The following is a 19698-nucleotide window of genomic DNA, read 5'->3' as shown; positions in this document are numbered from 1 at the left end:
TTCTGAAGAAGGATCTCTACCCGAAACGGCACCCATTCCTTCTCTCCGGAGATGCTGCCTGTCCCGTTGAGTTATTCCAGCTTTTTATGTCTACGGTTTAACCAGCATCTGCGGTTGCTTCTTTCATATGTAGTTCTGGAACACAGGTCTACCTTTCCGTAGCTGCGATGGTCTGACATACACTATCTTGTCCTCTCTACCATTTCCCGATATCATGTGGAGCAAATTGAATTTACTTCTTGTGGTGAAGGTGGGGACCCTAAGGAAGCCAAGATAGATGCTGTAATCTATGCAGCATTTCTGACTGAATAAGCTTATGATTGCTCAAGCTTTTCTCTAGCACTCGCATGCTGAGGCCTGCTGTTATTGATAATGGGGCTGTTATTCACCCCTCCCATCCCTTGTTAGGCGTTTAATTGTCCATCACTACACGTGACTAGATGTGGTGTACAGAACTCTACAAATCTGATTAGTTAGCTGTGAGATCTTTTAGCTACGTCCATGGCATTCTATTTTTGCTGCGTCATGCACAAGTAGACTGCTGCAGCTTTACTAAGCTGGCATCTCAGTTTTAGTTCAAAACTTGGGCCCTCTTGCTCTGCTTATTGAACTACCTACCTTGGGTCCCCAAGCCTGATAGTAATGGTAGAATGCGGGATACACCAGGCCATGAGGTTACAGTTGGTAGATGTATACATTTCTGCAGCTGCTGATGGTCTACAGTGCCTCGTGGATATCTAGTGCTATGCTGCAAGATATTGCTTCAGTCTATCCCATTTAGCATATTTTGTATTGCCACACAACCTGATGCAGTGTGGAGGTCACTTCTATTAATGCTATCATGGACAAATGCATCCGTCAAAAGTAGATTGATGAGGCTAAGATGTAGTATGGTTATCCCTTGTGTTGGTTCATTCACTACTTGCTGCAGATGTAGTCCTGACGACCTTTGGCAGGTTTGTTAGAGATGGTGCTATCAAGCCATCTGCAATGAACATTGAAGTTCCCCACTTTGAGTACATTTCCTGTGCTTGATACTTTCGGTGTTTCTTGCAAGTGTTATTCAACATGGAGTAGCACTGATTCATCAGTTACAGAGAATGGGAGTAGAAATCAGGAGGTTGTTTCCTCGCTGTGTTTGATGCCATGTGATCTCATAGGATCTAGAATCAACATTGAGGGCTCAAATTACCACTCCCTCTCTGTACAACTGTGCCGCCACCTTGTGTGTCTGTCCTGCCAGTAGAACAAGATGTTTCTAGGAATGTTTATGGATGAGTAAGGTACACCATCTGTAAGGTATGGTTTTGCGAATATAACTGTGACAAGCTGTGGCTTGACCAGTCCATGTTACCCAGAATTTTGTGAGCAGAACTTGACAAGTTTGACTGACTGGAAGCAACTTTGTCCATCCAATTTTATTTTTTACTTTGTTTCAATAAAGTAGCAATAGTGCAACAAAGTGAGGAGGAGATTCACTGTGATGGATGTTTGTGTAAATTGAATTGTTTGTGTGCCTTGTAGGAATTGTTTTGTTTGTATGGCTGTTGAAACAGTTTCATTTGAGCCTCACTGAGGTTCAAATGAAATGGAATAAATATTGTATTGTATTCAGAGGACATACAAATCTGGTAGCTTTCATGGTAATCATTAGTTGACCATAAGACATTGGAGCAGAATTATGCCATTCAATCATGAGTAATCTATTTTTCACTCTCAACCTCATTCTCTTGCTTTCCCCTTGGAACCTTTGATATCGTTACTAATCTCGAATATTTCAATCTCTTCTTTAAAAATACCCAATGACTTGGCCTTCCACAGATTTAACATATTTCTGCTAACAATAATCTCTCCTCACCTCTATTATGAAGGTACAGTACATCCTTTTATTCTGATGCTGTGCCCACTGGTTCTAGATTCTCCCTTTACTGGAAACACCCTTTCTATGTCCATGCTATCCAGGTCTTTCATTATCTGGTTGCTTTCAATAAGATCCCTCATAATACTAAAGTCCAGCAAGTACAGGCCCAAAGACTTCAAACACTTCTCTTACATTAACCCAATCATCCATGGGATCATTCTCATCAATTTCCTCTGGATCCTCTCCAAAGCCGCACATCCTTTATCAGATAGGGGATCCAGTTGGTATTTAGTTGGTGCATTTTCCACATTCCAGATTTTTACTGAATTTGAATACCAAAGCTGTCGTGGAATCTCCAGATTCTTAACCCAGGTCTACTGATTACTCGTCTGGTAATTTAACTGTTGCTCCACCACTGTACCCAAGGGACTTTTGGCTCAGTTTGGGATTCTGCAGTCATATAATTTGTAATCTTAGGAACTTTCCAAAGATAATGCAGAAAGATCATGCCAATCATGTGGGTGGCGAGGAAAGTGGAACACTGTGTTCTGTTTGCATGGACACTCCAGCAGATAGTTTTGTAATGCGATTTTGTTAACTTGTACAGCCAGCGATATTTTAAAAAGAACCAAGAACTCATTTATAAGGACTTGAAAAGACATGTAATTTTCGTAGTAAAATTAACGTGTTGATTCAAACTGAAATGAGGAAATTTGTCATGAGGCTGAAGCATGTGAAAATAAATTTGATGGTCACATTGGTAATAATTAGAGCCAGGATTTTGTCATAAATGCCATGTGCCTTTTCATGCCTTTTTTGATGATTTCACCAAGATAATGCCCTTTACATGATCGAGTGCCTAAATCAGCCTTTTTTTTGCCATTTTGCTGAAAGGTCGTGCTATTTTCTCTAGTTGTACCGTGATTACAACGACATTTTCCATGTTAACACGTTACTATTAATATTATTATTAACGTGTTAACATAATATAAATTACAAGAACATTTCCACCACCGGGGGCGCCACCGTCGGTCGTTCATTCATTCGTGCCGCTGCCCACTGGTTCAGTCTTCTCCAAAACCTATTGATTGCTTCCAATTTTGCAAACTTCCCACAAGCTACCACTTCCCTTGAGAATCGTGGCGAAACATTAGTGAATAACTTTCAAATTTTCAACAGAGTAACTGACGATATTCGTAAAGTTCCTGGCGATGTGGGTAAATACATACAAGGAAAATGTGAGAGAGTGATTTTAGCTAACAAAGATCTTGAAGAAATACAAAACATAGCTAAAGTTCTCAAAGGTAGTTGTAATCCACAAGATATCGACATGAATATAGAGTCTGTAGCTTGTTTCAGGTATGCACCAGTGACCTCAGCTGAGGTAGCAAGAAGTTTTTCACAACTGAAGCATATTCTGTCTGACAGGCGGCATAGTTTAACAGCGGATAATTTGAAAAAAAAAAATGCTAGTAATTACGTGCAACCAGGCAACTTTGGCCATTTAATGTAATATACCTTTATATTATCATTTTTAACCATATTTTGGTGGTGGAAATACATGCCTTTTTTTGCAAATAAATGCCTTTTTTGTTCCTTTTTTGTAATTCTGTTATGCCTTTTTGTCTGTCATAAATAACACCACCATCCTAATTTTATAAATTTGTAAAATGATATCATCATCTGTCAAAACTGCAGGCTGCTTGTTAAACCTTGATTACAAAGTATCCAATTGGAAAACGGCTAAATTATATTTTGTTTGTGCATTGTTTGCAGCCAATTTTTTGAAAGTTCAAAAAATGTTGTGGAAAATTACAATGTGAATAGGAAGGATTGACTTTCATCAGCAAAGACTTCACTAACCAGAGGGCATACATTTAAATCAGAGGTTCTTAAACTATGGGCCCAAACAGTTCTTTAGTGTGTTGCAGCGTGGGGAATTATGCCCAGCATGTCTTTCCCGTTCTATTTTTATTCTTCTGGCCACAAAAAAAGAAAACTTTTTGTGGAATGTCAATGGTATGCAGCCCAGCTTCTCACTGCTTTTTCCTCTGGGGCTGGGCGATGCTGGTAAACCTCACCCATACTGAACAAAGGCTTGGAAGTGAAGGCAGAAAATAAATTACCTGTGTCTTCCCTGCCAGAGAATTTACAGTAGTGGCTACTTTTACCATTTTAACACAGTCTTACTTGGATAAACACAAAATATTGGAGCCCTGACCTGCTTAGTTACTCCAGTATTTTGTGCCTATCTTTGGTAAAAACCAGCATCTGTAGTTGCTTTTTATTACAGTTATATCTGGTGCTCCCCAAAGATATATCCTTCAAGCCTTTCTCAGCAACACTATGCTACTGTGCCGGGATGTGGACACTTATACCCATCTTTACCATTGTACCACCCAGAGTTCATTCCTAGTGTGGGTTTAAGTCAGTCATATTTGTCCAACCTGTGTGGAGTTCCACATGAGCTCTAAAGAGGTCTGGACAGATTAAAATGACTGTTACTATAACAGACCCATTCAAATGAAAGGGACGCGTTGGCTGCCAAGAGAAATGTAATTGGAGCTTTTTTAATTTGGTGTTGTGTGAATACTCATGTTTTGATCTTTATTCACCCCTGTCATTCCTGGAATTTTCCAAAGTGATTTAAACCTCAGATTAGTTATTTAAAAACTGTTGTGACAATTAATAACAATCAGTTTTCTTTCAGCAACATGAGACGTCCAATGTTACATTTTCCTTGCTTTGAGGAAAAAAGTCAGTTTTCACTGTGCATCCTAAATGGGACTCAGATCAATTTGTGATTTGGTTGACATCTGGAATCATTCTCGGTTGAATGTCTTTGAAATATTGAATATTAGCCACTTTGCAAAGTATTTCGCAAATTAAGTATATTAAAGCTGGAATTGCTCAATATTCATTTGGATCATTTTTAGATAATTGAATGCTATCTTTGGTATCCTATAAGACAATTTATATCGTCTTAAGATTTTCAATGGATTTCTACCATGAATGCAATATAAAGTTAATAGCTGGGACAAACTCCAAATCCCCATCTTCTGGCAGATATATACTGACGACTGGAATAGTGTTTCCTTATGTTTCATTTCTTTAAAGGTCAAGGCAATATTTTTTTATCTTACCTCTTGAAACTAACTGCAGCCAGTATAGACCAATCCGTAAGAGCATTAGATTGTTCCCCTTTGGATCTCTAACAGCTTTCATGCCACAGCAATGTTCCCAGACTATAATTCTGAGTGTTTTCACTTCACAACTGTAACTATGTTTCCCCCTGTGACCTCCACCCCTTCGACGCCACCTGGCACCACAATGTGAGTACAAGCTTTGTGCACCCTGCCTTACCAGTCGAGTTGCTGCCTTACAGCACCAGAGACACAGGTTTGATCCTGACTACGGGTGCTGTCTACGGAGTTTGTACCTTCTCTCCGTGACCATGTGGGTTTTCCCTGGGTGCTCCGGTTTCCTCCCACATTCCAAAGACGTGCAGGTTTATACCTTGCGTTAATTTGGCTTTGGTAAAAATTGTAAATTGTTCCTAGTGTGTCGGATGGTGCCAGTGTACAGGGATTGCTGGTCTGAGTGGGGCAAAGGGACTGTTTATTGCTAAAGTAAACTACAGAAATCTATCTTTTTTTTCCTGTGTCCAGACTGAACGTTCTTTCCACCACTCTTACCATATGGTTTCATTTGTGATTTTTCTGCCGGCTTGGCGAAAGTTGGAATTCCAACCAGCTGTGAAGTAAAGTTATCTATTATGCTAACAGGTTCTGTATTGTCTATTCATTTTTAGCTGTGGACAAAATCAAGAGCATAGCATACCCTTTGAAATCCATACATTCAAAGTTACTCATTTGTACAAGTCATTAAAAGGTTCATACATTGATGTCAATACATCTATGTGTTGCTGCGGCTTTCAATATACGGTATTACCAAGTAAATATGACTCATGCCAAAATGTGGAACAAACCATGCTGTCAAGTTTTTTTTTTTCAAAGATTTTATTAGAATTTGTCATATCTGATCGATCTGGCAGCACATTCCGTCATAGAATATTCCCATTAATCAGAATGTCATATTACTAATATAAACCTAACATGGCAACGATGGCAAGGAGAGAAATAGTGAGGATTTTACCTGGGAAATCCTGAATTAATGGGGATATGACGTAATTTAATGCCTGCCTTCCTCCTGCCAGATATATTAAAGATATTGCAAATTCTAATAAATTCCTTGGAAAAAAAAAATCAAGAACCTGCTTTGTTTCACATTTTGTGGAAGTTACATTGTTTATAATGAAGAATTTCCTTGTGGCATGAGTCATATTTACTTGGTGATATCATTTTAAAAGCTGTACGAACACGTATAGATGTTTCGATATCAATGTATAAACATTTTAATGATGTACAAAAGAGTAACATTGAGTGTATGGATTCAAAGGGTATGCTATTCTCGTGTTTTTGGAGTTTAGCTAAAACTTAATAGACAATAAGGAACCTATTAGCATAATAGATAATTTGTAAACCAGCTGTTGGAAAGTTAAAATTCAGGTGAATTTGGACCTCGAATCAATAGAAATGAAAGTTAATTAAACACAAAGTTGGATAAGGAAGTGAAATATCTTAGCAACATTAGAAACTGAACTGGCCATTAACTCTTTGAGCTGGTTCTGTCACTGAGTGGGATTTGTATCCATCTGTGTTGGGTCTTTATCTTCATGCAGTGAATAGGATAACATAAATGTGGACCCTTTGACCCTCTTCAATTATGCCAATTTACTAATCCCATTTGGTCCATAGCCTTCTATACATTGGCAATTTAAATGCTTGTTGAGGTGCTTCTTACATATAGTGAGAGCACATGCCTCCACCACTACTTCAGACAGTGTGTTCCAGATTCCAAACAATTCTTTGTGGGGCAAAAAAAAATCCCCCTCGGATCCTTTTCATTCCTGCTTTCACCAGCCAACTATGTCTTGTTGATTTAGACACCAAGACCATGGGACAAAGATTGTTATTAACTAACCCATTTATCTCCCTCATAACGTTGTGCCCCTCTATCAGGTCACTCTTCAACCTTTTCTGGTCCAAGGTAAATAAACTCAGTCGATCCAATTTCTCATTATAATGGAAATACTCTAATCCAGGCAAAATCATGTGAATCTCCTCTCCAGTGCAGCCTCATCCTTCCTCCCAATAGACTGATGATTAGAACTGCACACAATACCCCCATGTGTGGCCTAACCGATCTTTTATAAAATTGTGACACAACATCACCAGCAGCACTGATCCTTTGGTATGTACTGGTCATAGACTACCCTTATTAACGTTCCAATGTGCATCACTTTGCATTTATCAGGATTAAATGTCATCTGCCATTGTTGTGACCAACTTTCCAGATGAGCATCATGCCACTGCCGAAGATGAGCCTTCTTGCTCTCTTTAACAGCACAAATGCTTGTGTCATCTGAAAACTTATTAAAAACACCCCACACTCTAGTCGTTCGCCCAGTTCACTGTTCGCATCCCTGTATCCCTCTCATTATCGCCTCTTCCCCAGCCAACATTGGGCCATTATGGGCTCCACCTTTCCTTGTTTATCAGTTGCTGGCCTTGATTTGTTCTGTCCTTTTCCCGCTTGTGTTACCCTCCCTATACTTTCAGTCTGAAGAAGGGTTCTGTCCCAAAATGTCACCCATCCTTTTTTCCCCAGAGGTGCTGCCTGACCCTTGAGTTACTCCAGAACTTTGTGTCTACTGCATTCGTATCCAAATCATTAATGTGTATAACAAACCTTTACATTATCAGCACTGATCCTTTTGGTATGGACTGGTCACAGATTATCAATCAGAAAAGCAACCCTCCACCTCCACCACCACCACCCTCTGGCTCCTGTTCCAGACCAATTTTGGACCAATTTGCCAGCCTGCCTTAGATCTTTTGGATGAGCCCACCTCACTGGACCTTATCAGAAGTCAGAAAAAATCCATGTAGAAAAATCTGCTGTCCTGCACCCTTCCATATACATTTGCCTCTTCCAAACTAGTGAGATATGACTTTGCATGATTAAGGCATGCAAATTTTACCTAATCGATCCCTGCATTTCCAAGGGTGGGTAAATAAATTCTTACTTAGAATTTTTCCAATAATTTTCCTACCTTTGATACGTACATTGGTCTGTAGCTACCTGGGTCATTCTCCATCCATCTGGCATCTCATTTGTGTCTAGCAAAGATATCCGCCTGAGCCCCAGCAATCTCTTTCCGTGCCTCCCATAATTGCATGGGACAGGTCTCATCTGCCCTTTGTAACTTATCCACCTTTATGTGCTCCAAGGTATTCAGCGTCTCCTCCCACTTAAGGCTAACATGCTCTAGAATATCACTGTCCCATACCTGAACTCTCCATCAACTAAGTATTTCTCATTAGTGAATACACAAGAACTATTCATTTAAAATCTCGCCATGTGCCTCGACACACACATTGCCATTTGGTCCCTAAGGGGAGTGACTCTTTTCCTGGTTACCGTCTTGCTCGTAATACATCCATTTAATGCCTTGGGAATTTTGCCGACCAGTGATATTTCATGGCCCTTCTTTGCAGTCCTGATTTTTTGAAGTACATTTTTCTACATGCTCTGTACTCTTCAAGGGTCTCTGTCCCTTTTAGTTGCCTGGGCCTGATAAGTTTCATTTATTTTCCTTCATCAAACCCTCAATACCCCTTGTCATCTCGAATTTCCTCCCTAGTATTTTATCCTTATATATTGGCTATGAACTCACACTATCTCAGTTAAAAGATTCCCAATTGTTGGATTGTGTTCTACGTACATGCAGGTGTTCCCAATCTATTTTCTTAGGTCGAAGGTAGACACAAAATGATGGAATAACTCAGTGGGACAGGCATTATCTCCAGAGAGAAGGAATGGGTGATATTTCAGGTCAAGACCCTTCTTCAGACTGATGTCGGAATTGGGCGGTACAGAGATAAAATGTAGTCGGAGACAGTAAGACTGATGGGAGAACTGGGGAGGGGATGGAGAGAGAGAGGGAAAGCCAGGGCTAACTGAAGTTAGAGAAGTCAATGTTCATACCACTAGGGTGTAAGATGCCCAATATGAGACGCTGTTCCTCCAATTTGCGCTGGGCCTCACCCTGACAATGGAGGAGGCCTAGCACAGAAAAGTCAGTGTAGGAGTGGGAGGGGGAGTTAAAGTGTTGAGCAACTGGGAGATCAGGTAGGTTTAGGCAGACTAAACGGAGGTGTTCAGAGAAACGATCGCTGAGCCTGCGCTTGGTCTCGCCGATATACAGGATATACAGATATACTACTATATTCTTAGGTCCTGTTTTATAGTATAGAAATCAGTCGTACACCAATTTAGGACCTTAACTCCATGATGATCCTTATTCCTTTCCAATGTGATATTGAAATTACAGATTTCAAGATCCACAAAATACTCTTACACTAACACTTCGACAACATGCCCAAATAAATAACATCTAGCAAATGGGGGAGGGAATCATATGAAGCCACATCTGCTGATCTGCTGTAGGTCAACAATTGGTCTGTTCATAGTTTAAGAATGAATGTATTCAATGCAGCATAGATCCAAACAGCATATTTAATTGTTTTACCTTGTTCATGTTGATCCAGGGTAAATGGAAATGTCCATAATCATATTGACTGTAACATGCTTTGTTACAATATTTATTTCCATAAAATTCACTGGTATATGAATGCTTACTCAGCTTGATTCAACAGAGAACCAGAAGGCTATTAGCACTTCAAATGTATTTTCCTTACTTTTAATTAATCTGTGATTATTTTTTTTAAAGTGTTTTCCTAACCGATTGTAATTGTTCTGTAAAGGATGTTAAACTGAAATGGTGGGCCACAATTGACCATGGTTATTTAACATAGTCTGAATAAATTTAATTGACCTTCATGTCCAAGTTACACAATGTCAAATTTGCATAGATGCAATGAGCAATTGCTTTTCATCAATGCAAAATAACTTGTATTACTGGTCAGCCACTGGTATAAACTGACAACAGTGTCTTTTTATTGTTTTGTATTTAAATACATTCTCAGGCAATACATGGTCACGGAAGTTAGTAGAGTATGGGCTGATACTCCAAAGTATGGAACTCACTGCACACGCCCCTATGACTGTCATAAAATTTAAGATGATGCTTCAATTGGAGAACAAGGATAAGAACTTTAATAACTGAACATAATTTTTACAGGAACATCATTAAATACAATTTAGCAGTGTGTTTTGCACTTTACTACTTAATGGAAATAATTCAACTCACTTATTGCCTGAAATTTGAACATTTATTATTTCCACAGGATCCCAATTTTCCAGTAAGCATCTATCTAACTTTGGCCAGCTGCCGACAAATAACGAAACTTGCATGGGTAGGCTGTTTTCATGCGTTCAGCAGGTCCCAAAGCATGTTACTGATATTTCTGAGGTACAGTCATGGTAGTTATGGTTGAAATGTGGCAGCCAATTTGTTCACAGCACACTTGTAAAACAGCACTGTAAAACTGACAAGATAATCGGTGTTAGTGAAAACGGTTGAAGAATAAATAGTGCTGCAGGATCATTTATGGCCATGTGGGAGAGTTGACATTCCTGCTTTACTGTCTGAACCCAATGGCATCTCAGACACAGTACTCTCTCAGCACTGTATTGGGAAGTAAGCTTACATATCTACATTCAAGTTTCATGAATGACTCAAAACTCCTGGTAATTGGAGGAACAGCATATTATATTTCACCTGAGTAGCTTACAACCCAATGGTGTGTATATTGAACTCTGTAATTTTAAGTTACTCTCTCTCTCCCCCCCCCCCCCCCCCCCCCCCCCCCCCCCCCCACTTCACTATGCCCCAACTAGGTGAGCACCCATTTCTTCCACTAATCCTTCCCCTATCTCCTCCCATCCTCTTTCACCTTTATCTTTCTCTGGCTTCATATTTCACACTCCTTATCTTTCTCCATTTTGATCTCATTCTTTGTCGACCCATCTGCCAATAGCCCCTCCCTCACCTTTATCCACCTATCACTTGCTAGGCTTTTTCCCGTCCCCAATGCTTTTCCAGCTTTCTCTTCCCCTCCTACCACTATCGGTCTGAGGAAGGGTCCCGACCCAAAACCTCATCTATGTCCGCCAGAGGTGCTGCCCGACCCACTGAGATACTTAAGTGTTATTTTTCCGTAAACCAGCATCTGCAGTTTCTCGTTTTTTTCCATATAATGGTGAGGATTAGAATGGGTGGCATTTGAAGATAATGAGACATGAATTGCGGGAATGGGAATGGTTCAGCTTTCCTGTGCAAATTCACTGTGTAAGCATTATGACCAAATCTAAACTTAAAAGTATTTTGCACCATTTTGGAACCTAACCTCATTGCCTTGTGTTCAATAAATTGTGTGCCCAACACGAGTGTTCAGAGGCATATGATAAATTATGTGATTCTTAGGCCGAGCCAACCAACATAATGGACCTACTCATGGGATATGAAGTGAAGGGGAATCCCAGTGAAGCACAAATCCCAAGGGACTATTAGCCAGCTGAAATATTTATATGGGTTTAGAAAGACTGGATTTTTACACCACCCCCCACACCATAACATAAATGGAAGGATTTAAAAAAAAAGAATAGCCTAAGGTAATTTATTTTGGAGACCAATTAACTGGCCTAACAATTGATTTAAGAACATTGCAGATGGATTTACATTAGGCAAGAGACCCAGTTTAAATACTGATGCCAGGATCATCCCCATCAAAGATATTATGGTTAACCATCTAGAGGCATACTTACAAGTTAGATTAAGTAAACTTTAGGCAACCAATGGGCAGGAACATTTTTCTTTTAAACAAGTTTGTTTTCTATTTTCAAGTATATACAGGGATCCTGACATGCAAAAATATGTGCCCCTGTCCCACTTAAGAAACCTGAACGGAAACCTCTGGAGACTTTGTGCCCCACCCAAGGTTTCCGTGCAGTCCCCGGAGGTTTTTGTCAGTCTCCCTACCTGCTTCCACTATCTGCAACCACCTGCAACCTCTGGGAACTGCACGGAAACCTTGGGTGGGGCGCAAAGTCTTCAGAGGTTTCCGTTCAGGTTTCCTAAGTGGGACAGGGGCATTACTTATCAACAGAACTACATCAATTACCACAGACCTTGCTTTCAGCATTTTCTAATTTTAATGCCACACCAAAGGGTGTATCCTTACTCTATATCACTATAGGCTATTAAAATTCATAACGGAATTGGTAAAATTTCTAAATACTGCAATTTCTAGATAACTTGAAGATAGCACAGTTGGTAGAGCTACTGCTTCACAGCACCAGAGACCAAAGTTCGATGCTGACCTTGGGTGCTGTCTGTATGGAGTTAGCACTTCCTCCCTGTGATGGTGTGGGTATCTTCTGGGTGCTTTGGTTTGCTCCCACATCCCAAAGATGTGTAGGTTCGAGGTTGATTGGCCTCTAAATTTCCCCTAGTACGTAGGGAATGGATGTGAAAGTGGGAAAACGTAATGACCCAGGATGGTTCGCATGAGTAATTTCAAACAGATTTTGATACCAAACAAAGGTTGTAGAAGCGTTTAAAAGAGTAAAAGAAAATGTGGCGCAGTGGTAGTTTTGCTGTATTACAGGACCCAGGTTCGATCCTAACTAACGGTGCTGTCTGTATGGAGTTTGTATGTTCTCACTGTGACTTGTGTGGGTTTTCACCGGGTGCTCCAGTTTCCTCCCACATTTCAAAGACGTACAGGTTAGTAGGTTCATTGGCTTCTGTTAGTTCTAAATTGTCCCGGGTATGTAGGATATTGCAAGCTTAGGAGGTTATCGCTGGTTGGCACGGACTAGGCGGACTAAAGGGCCGATTTCTATGATGTATCTCTAAAGTCTAAGTAAAATGACCTAAAAAGGTTCTTCTTCTTTCGTGTGGCGTGCACAGCCTAAAGTTGTTGGACAACTTGTTCTATTTGATCTTCCGTTTGTGCACGTCAAATTGATTGCATTAGTCGAAACACGGCGGACCACGTGAAGGTTGCAATCTTCCACCCCAGCTAAAAAGTTTGAGAAGTTTAGGATGAATGTTCTAGGGCCATGGAACTTGGCAACTGAAACCACATTGCCAATAGTGAATTAAAATTGAAGCTCCAGGCAAATCCCAAACTGGAGGAGATGACAAAGATAAAGAATGGCAAGACCAAGGAATGATGAGAAAGAAAGGATACAAATTTTAATAACTTGGGTTATGTTTTTAACCAGAAGCAATGAGCACAGCAGTATAATTTTGAATGAATCCAATTTTCGAAAGGTGTAAAATGCAATAGAAAAAGATAACAGCAGATATGGTTTAGAGTTAAGGGCTGGTCACACTTAGGCTATTTTAGGCAACTAGGCTGTCGCCACATGGTCGCCGGGGTGTCGCCTGTATGGTTGTGAGTAGTTTCCTCAGTTGCCCAAAGAGACGTAGCGTCTTTCTGGTCACCGCTGGATTTTCAACACGTTCAACATTTTTCGGCGACAGTCGGTTGACACCAATGAGCGTAGCTTGACTTCTGCTGATGTAGGTGCTGTCGTAGGTTGTCGGCAGGTGACGTAGGTTGTCCCCAGTGCTGACTTCGGTGAATTCCATTGGCGACTACCTACGTCAGCCGGCGTCAGTTGTCGCCGACGGGGTGGTAGCTTGCCACGGTTGACTTTGGTTGTCGTAGGTGTGGTCGTAGGTGGACGTCCTAATGGGTTGCCAGTTGTCGGTAGCTTGACGTCGACTAGGTGCTAGGTTGTTGTAGCTTGTCGTAGACGTTGTCGTAGACATGGTCGTAGACATGGTCATAGGGGGGGTCCAGTCACCGGGTTTTCGGCGACGTTCTACGACTATGAGAGTTGCCAGTAGTCGCCTAAAAAAATCGCCTAAGTGGGACAGGCACTTTACACATTAATACAAAGTGAACAAGGCAGATTTAATATGTTTGGAAAATCAATAATCAAGGAGAGTTCCAAGGTTGCAAACAGTTTGCTTCAGCCTTAGGCAGTAACTTTGGAAAGGGGTGGAGTGAAGAAATTGATTAGTGGCAAGTGAAGACATTGAGATGGGTTCAGGGATATCAGTATTTGTTGGAGGAAATTTCTGTTCGATGCCAACAAGTAGCACTGCAAAACAATAAAGGATCTGGCACATTGGTGAAATTCTAATTCAAAATATTTTGTTCCTATGGAAAATTCTGGATAATCTATCCAATAGATCATCATAAATAAGTGGAGAGGAGCACCAAAATAGATTTAATGGCCTCACAATGTGATTTCTCGATCTTTAGTAGGAAAGAGACACCATGTGAAAACATATTTAGTTAGGAAACATTAAAGTAGACACAGAGTTAAGGTGTTATATTTTTGCTGGCTAATATAGATCAATATGAAGAGCTGAAACTATCTAAATTATCAGTGCAGATCTGTCATACTTCCTATGCCTTAAATATGCATTCCCAGGATGGCGGGACTGACATATGATGAAAGAATGGATCGACGGGGCTTATCTTCACTGGAATTTAGAAGGATAAGGGGATCTTATAGAAACATCAAATTCTTAAGGGATTGAGCAGGAAAGAAATTTCCCCTTGTCCAGAACCAGGCGTCAGAGTTTAAGAATAAGCGGTAGGCCATTTAGGACTGAGTTGAGGAAAAACATTTTTGGTCTGAGAGTTGTGAATCTGTGGAGGCCAATTCACTGGATGTATTCAAGAGCGAGTTAGATGTAGCTCTTAGGGCTAAAGCAATCACGGGATATGGGGAGAAAGCAGGAACGGGGTACTGATCATATTGAATGGTGGTGCTGGCTCGAAGGGCCGAATGGCCTACTCCTGCACCTATTTTCTATGTTTCAATGCCAAGAAGTATCTTCATTACCTGCAATTAACCTTGTCCAGCAGGTAACCAGCACAAATATTTACTTTGTGTTGTTGCTGGACTGTTGCTACAGTGATTGAAAGAAAATACCACCTCCTACCCTTCTTTATAGACCTGATAAATCCTTTATCAAATGGTCTCTGCCTCAACAAAGTTCCATTTAACTATTTATTCAGCTCCAAAACTCATCTGATTAGATATGTATCTTTGTTAGCTATAAATTTGACTGTTCTACTGTATTGTGGGGACTAACAATCCTGTAAGTGATTTCTTAACCTTGTTCCTCAATTTTGATTTTTGAGAAATAGTCCAGTGAATGCTTATTATGCAAGGCAATATTGCAATATCAGCCACATCTTTTAACTAAAAGTATGAGTCACATCATAAATAGGCTTGTCAGAAGAAATTGTTGAGAAACGGCCTACTTGTCTGTATCTGTCTTTCATGCCAACAAAATCTGAGGACTGTTGAAAAAAGGAACTGCAGATGCTGGTTTACACAAATGGACACAAAGTGCTGGTGTGACTCAGCACTTTGGGTCAGGCAGCATCTCTACAGAACATGGTTACGTGCCCTTCATAACCTGAGGACTATTTTCTTGCATAACTTGATTTTAAGAAAACAAATAGAGGCACTTCAAGGCTTGATACACTGCACGAGTTTCAGAATGTTCTATGTTTTCAATGCACAATCTAGGGATTATAGTTCAAGTTCACATGTATTGTCACATGCACCAATTAAGGTACAGTGATATTTGAGTTGCCATACAAGTAAAAATAACACAATACACAATAGAATTTAACATAAACATCCACCACAGTGGAATCGGCATTCTGGAAGGCAATAAAGTTCAGTCATCTTCCTCCTTTGTTCACCCATGGTCGGGGCCTAGAACCCTCCACAGTCGCTGCTACAGATGTTCAAGCCCTCTCGCCGGGATGATCAAAACTCTGAAGTCGGGACGGATCAGAAAACACACCGCAGCCTGGAGTTCCCGAATTGGCCGTTTCTTACCGGAGACCGCTGCTTCACGATGTTAAAGTCTGCAGCCCCCGCAGTCGGAGCTCCAACACTGGCGATCCTCGGCCAAGGATCGCAGCTCCATGATGTTAAAGTCTGTACTGCGCTAGAAGCTCCGCAGACCGCTGCTCCACGATGTTAAAGTCAACGGGCACCTGCGGTCAGAGCGCCAACAATGGCGATCCTCGGCAAAGGATGTCATCGCCCGCTCCCCGATGGTAAGTCCGCGCCGCGCCTGCTGCTTGAAACTCTGGACCAGTCTCTGGTCTGGAAAGGCCGCACCAAACCAGTTGTTAGGCCGGGAAGGGGGGGGGGGGCAAAGATGTGACACGGAAAAAAGTCGCATCTCCGTCGACGTAAGTGACTGGAAATGGTTTCCCCTATTCCCCATCACCCTCCACATCAGACATACCAAGAAACATTAAAACATACATTTACACACACTCAAATTAACAAAAAAAGTCGAACAAACACACGAGCTGCTGGCGAGGCTGCCACTCGCGGCGCCACCCGGTGGAATTCCAAGATATCAATGAAAAAAGAGCTGTACATTTTAATGTGCTTTCTTTCTGAGATTTTAGGAAAGAATGGTCTACGGATGAAGGTAAAATATCCCATGGCAAGTGCTGAAAGTAAAAGATCCCATACCAAAGGAAAGGGAGCTTGCAAGAAATAGCAAGAGTAGGCCACATGTCATGTTGAATCTGCTGTCACATTAAAACTATGCATGGTTTGATGTAGGCATCAGCATTTTTCTGCCTGGTTCCCATAATCCTTGATTTCCCCTAAAGTCCTGAAATCCATTTTAGCTTCAAATTCCACTGATCCCTGGGAAACGAAGTAGGTTGGATTGTTAACAGAGCCTCCTATTTTATTCATTCTCCAGATGCTGCCTACAGTTTCTCAGTGCAATTAGTGTGAATACATCCAGTTTTCTACATGCTTCAATTGCAAAATGCAGACCAGTAACAGTTGAGGTTACTTTAGGGAATATTATGATATTGGTACACACAAATCCAAACGCCACAACAATTTAAAAATGTTAATAAAATATAAATTAAAAAAAAATATATATTTTTAAAAGCTAGATATATGATATAAATTGAGAAAATTATAGAAAAATCAGCAGGTCAGGCAACATCTATGGAAAGAAATAGAGTTTAATATTTCAGGTCTGAAGAGTTCAGCAACACATTCCCTTTATATAATTTAATCCTACACATACTATTTATAAAGTCTGAAGAAGGGTCTCGACCCGAAACGTTGCCTTTTTCCTTCGCTCCATAAATGCTGCCTCACCCGCTGAGTTTCTCCAGCATTTTGGTTTACCTTCGATTTTCCAGCATCTGCAGTTCCTTCTTAAACATACTAATTATAAAGTCCAATTTAAAAACCAATGATAAATTCATAAATGTAAATTTTCAATGTTTTATAAGGAACCTAGGATGGACGCACCTGCAATTAGACGAGTAATTTGGGAGAGAAAGTGGCAGTGAGAACCGTGGGGAGCTTCGTCCCTGCTATCCTCTGCCCAAGAGAAACATGCTACGCATAATATTTTCCAAACTGTACCAACGCATTAGAGTGAAGGATACAAGAATAACGGATTAACTTTCCTTCCTGCGTTAAGTGAACAAAAAGGCAGCCAGCAGCATTGGAGACCCGCACCACCGTGCTCTCATTCCATTCCTGCCATCGAGAAGAAGCATGAAATCTGCAATGTCCAGGTTCAGGAACAGCCACCAGGCTATTAAACACTACAATCTCAAAATAAGCTCTGAGCTATGTAGACTTGGGGGCATTAGTTTTGTCACTTTTTCCACATTTTGTTACGTTACAGCCTTATTTTAAAATTGATTCAATTTTTTTTTATCATCAATCTACACACAATACCCCTGAATGATGAAGTGAAAACGGGTGTTTAGAAATTGTTACAAAGTAATTGTAAATAAATAACGGAAATATCATATTTATAAAGTATTTAGACCCTTTAAACCCCTGTCCCACAGTACGAGTTCATTCCAATAGTTCTCCCGAGTTTGCCCTGATTTGAACTCGGAGATTTACAGTAATGGCCACTCATCAGTACTCGGGGCTCTCGTGGACAATTTTCATCATGTAGAAAAATCTTCACGAGTCTCTCCGTGCTTACCTGCCGTTAACGAGTCTTCCCGAGTACCTGCCTTTAGAGCTAAGAGACGTCCCCAAGCTCCGACGTACCTGCTACGTTCATTCTCCGTGCTTACCATGAGTTTGATTTTTTTAAACTTGGGAGAGCTCTTGGACTGAACTCGTACCGTGGGACAGGGCTATTACTATGACACGCAAAATTGAGCTTCGGTTCATCCTGTTTCCATTGATTATCCTTGAGATGCTTCTACAACTTGATTGGAGTTTCTAAACACCTGTTTTCGCTTTTTTATTATGGTGTATTGTGTGTAGATTGATGATAAAAAAATGAATTTAATCAATTTTAGTATAAGGCTGTAATGTAGCAAAATGTGTAAAAAGTGAAGGGGTCTGAATACTTTCTGAATACTTTCTGAATGCACTGTATACACCATTTTATATCAGATATCCAACCCGCACTTCTCTATATTTTAAATTGTTGTGGAGTTTGGGTTTGTCTGTGTATACATATATATGGACCTTTTTTTAATTGTTTATTATATTGTTTACGGAGTACTATGTTATATTCTGTTGTGCTGCTGCACGTATGAATTTCATTGTTCTGCCTGGGACATATGGCAAAAAAGCACTCTTGACTTTTGAAATCCACGTGATATTATCAGATGCTGAAAAGTTTGTGTTCTTACAACCCAATGGTATGAATATAAAATTTTCCAACTTCAAATCTCTCTCCGTCCCTCCCCCCACCTTAGTGGTACTAGTATCCTGTGGTCCTGATAAGTTTCACTATTTGTATAACTCGTTAACACCTACCCCGCAGCCAACAATGGACCATTGTGGGCTCCAACGTTCTTTGAAATAGTCACTGTTTTGTATTTCTTTCATTCATTTGTTGTCTATCTCTTTGTATCAGCGTCTTTATCTCTAGTTTCCCTCTCCCCTCAATCTCAGTCTGAAGAAGGGTCTCGGCCCGAAACATCACCCATTCATTTTTCAAGAGATGCTGCCTGTGCCGCTGAGTTAGTTACTCCAGCACTTTGTGTCGGTGTCTTCACGCTGGTGCGGGCTGATGGACGACTTTGAGCCTTTTGTTTCCCCGAGAGCTTGGTCGGTAACCGTTACCATGGAAACGACGAGGCTATTTTCAAACAGTGAATCGGTGCGAGGGAGGGAGTGAGGGAGGCTCCGCAGTCGGGACGGGACTGGACTGGCCGCCGCGCGGTTGAAACCCTTGTTGCGGGCGGGCGGCCAATCCCCCCACAAGTGCTGGATGCGCTGCAGTCGCTCGGCGACACACTCTTGCCACCCACCCGGGTTGAAGAGTCAGTCTAGGGGAGGATGGAGGACTCCTCGTTGTGCCAGTGCCTCAAGGAGAGCCAGGAGCCGGAGGCAGCCAAGAAGGTAACTCCTGCGGCGACAGTAAGCGTGGGGTTAGTGTAGCGGAGAGGTCTCCGCTGGTGGAGTTAGCAGCAGCAGTAGCAGCAGCAGCTTTGGGTTCAAGTCTCAGCCCCTCATCTACAGTAGCACCAGTGCCTGTGGGCAGGTTGCAGGTGGCTAGTCAATGTCCCGCCCGCTCTACTATTGGAAGTGGCACCAAGGAATGAGGGAGTATCTCCACGACTTAAAAACATTGAGAGCAGATTATCTGATCATCACCACGTCTGTATAATATGCACGTTGTCTGGGATATCGCCCACATTGTAGCAGTTTGAAGGAACTTAATTGTTGAA

General features: G+C 41.1%; 1 protein-coding gene across 1 annotated transcript in view; it reads left to right on the top strand.

Annotated features, from left to right (window-relative positions):
* The first annotated feature begins 18509 nt into the window (after nucleotides 1-18509).
* Nucleotides 18510-19698, top strand: part of dnah7 (dynein, axonemal, heavy chain 7) — a 237985-nt gene continuing 236796 nt past the window's right edge. The window contains exon 1 of the mRNA XM_055637789.1: nucleotides 18510-19369. Coding sequence (XP_055493764.1) covers nucleotides 19307-19369 — 63 coding nt within the window. The 5' untranslated portion in view covers nucleotides 18510-19306. The remainder of the gene's footprint in view (nucleotides 19370-19698) is intronic.

The sequence above is a fragment of the Leucoraja erinacea genome, chromosome 7 (assembly GCF_028641065.1).
Source record: "Leucoraja erinacea ecotype New England chromosome 7, Leri_hhj_1, whole genome shotgun sequence".
Taxonomy (NCBI): Eukaryota; Metazoa; Chordata; class Chondrichthyes; order Rajiformes; family Rajidae; genus Leucoraja; species Leucoraja erinaceus.
Note: the sequence above shows the minus strand (reverse complement) of the source record. Positions and strands in the feature narration are given on the sequence as shown.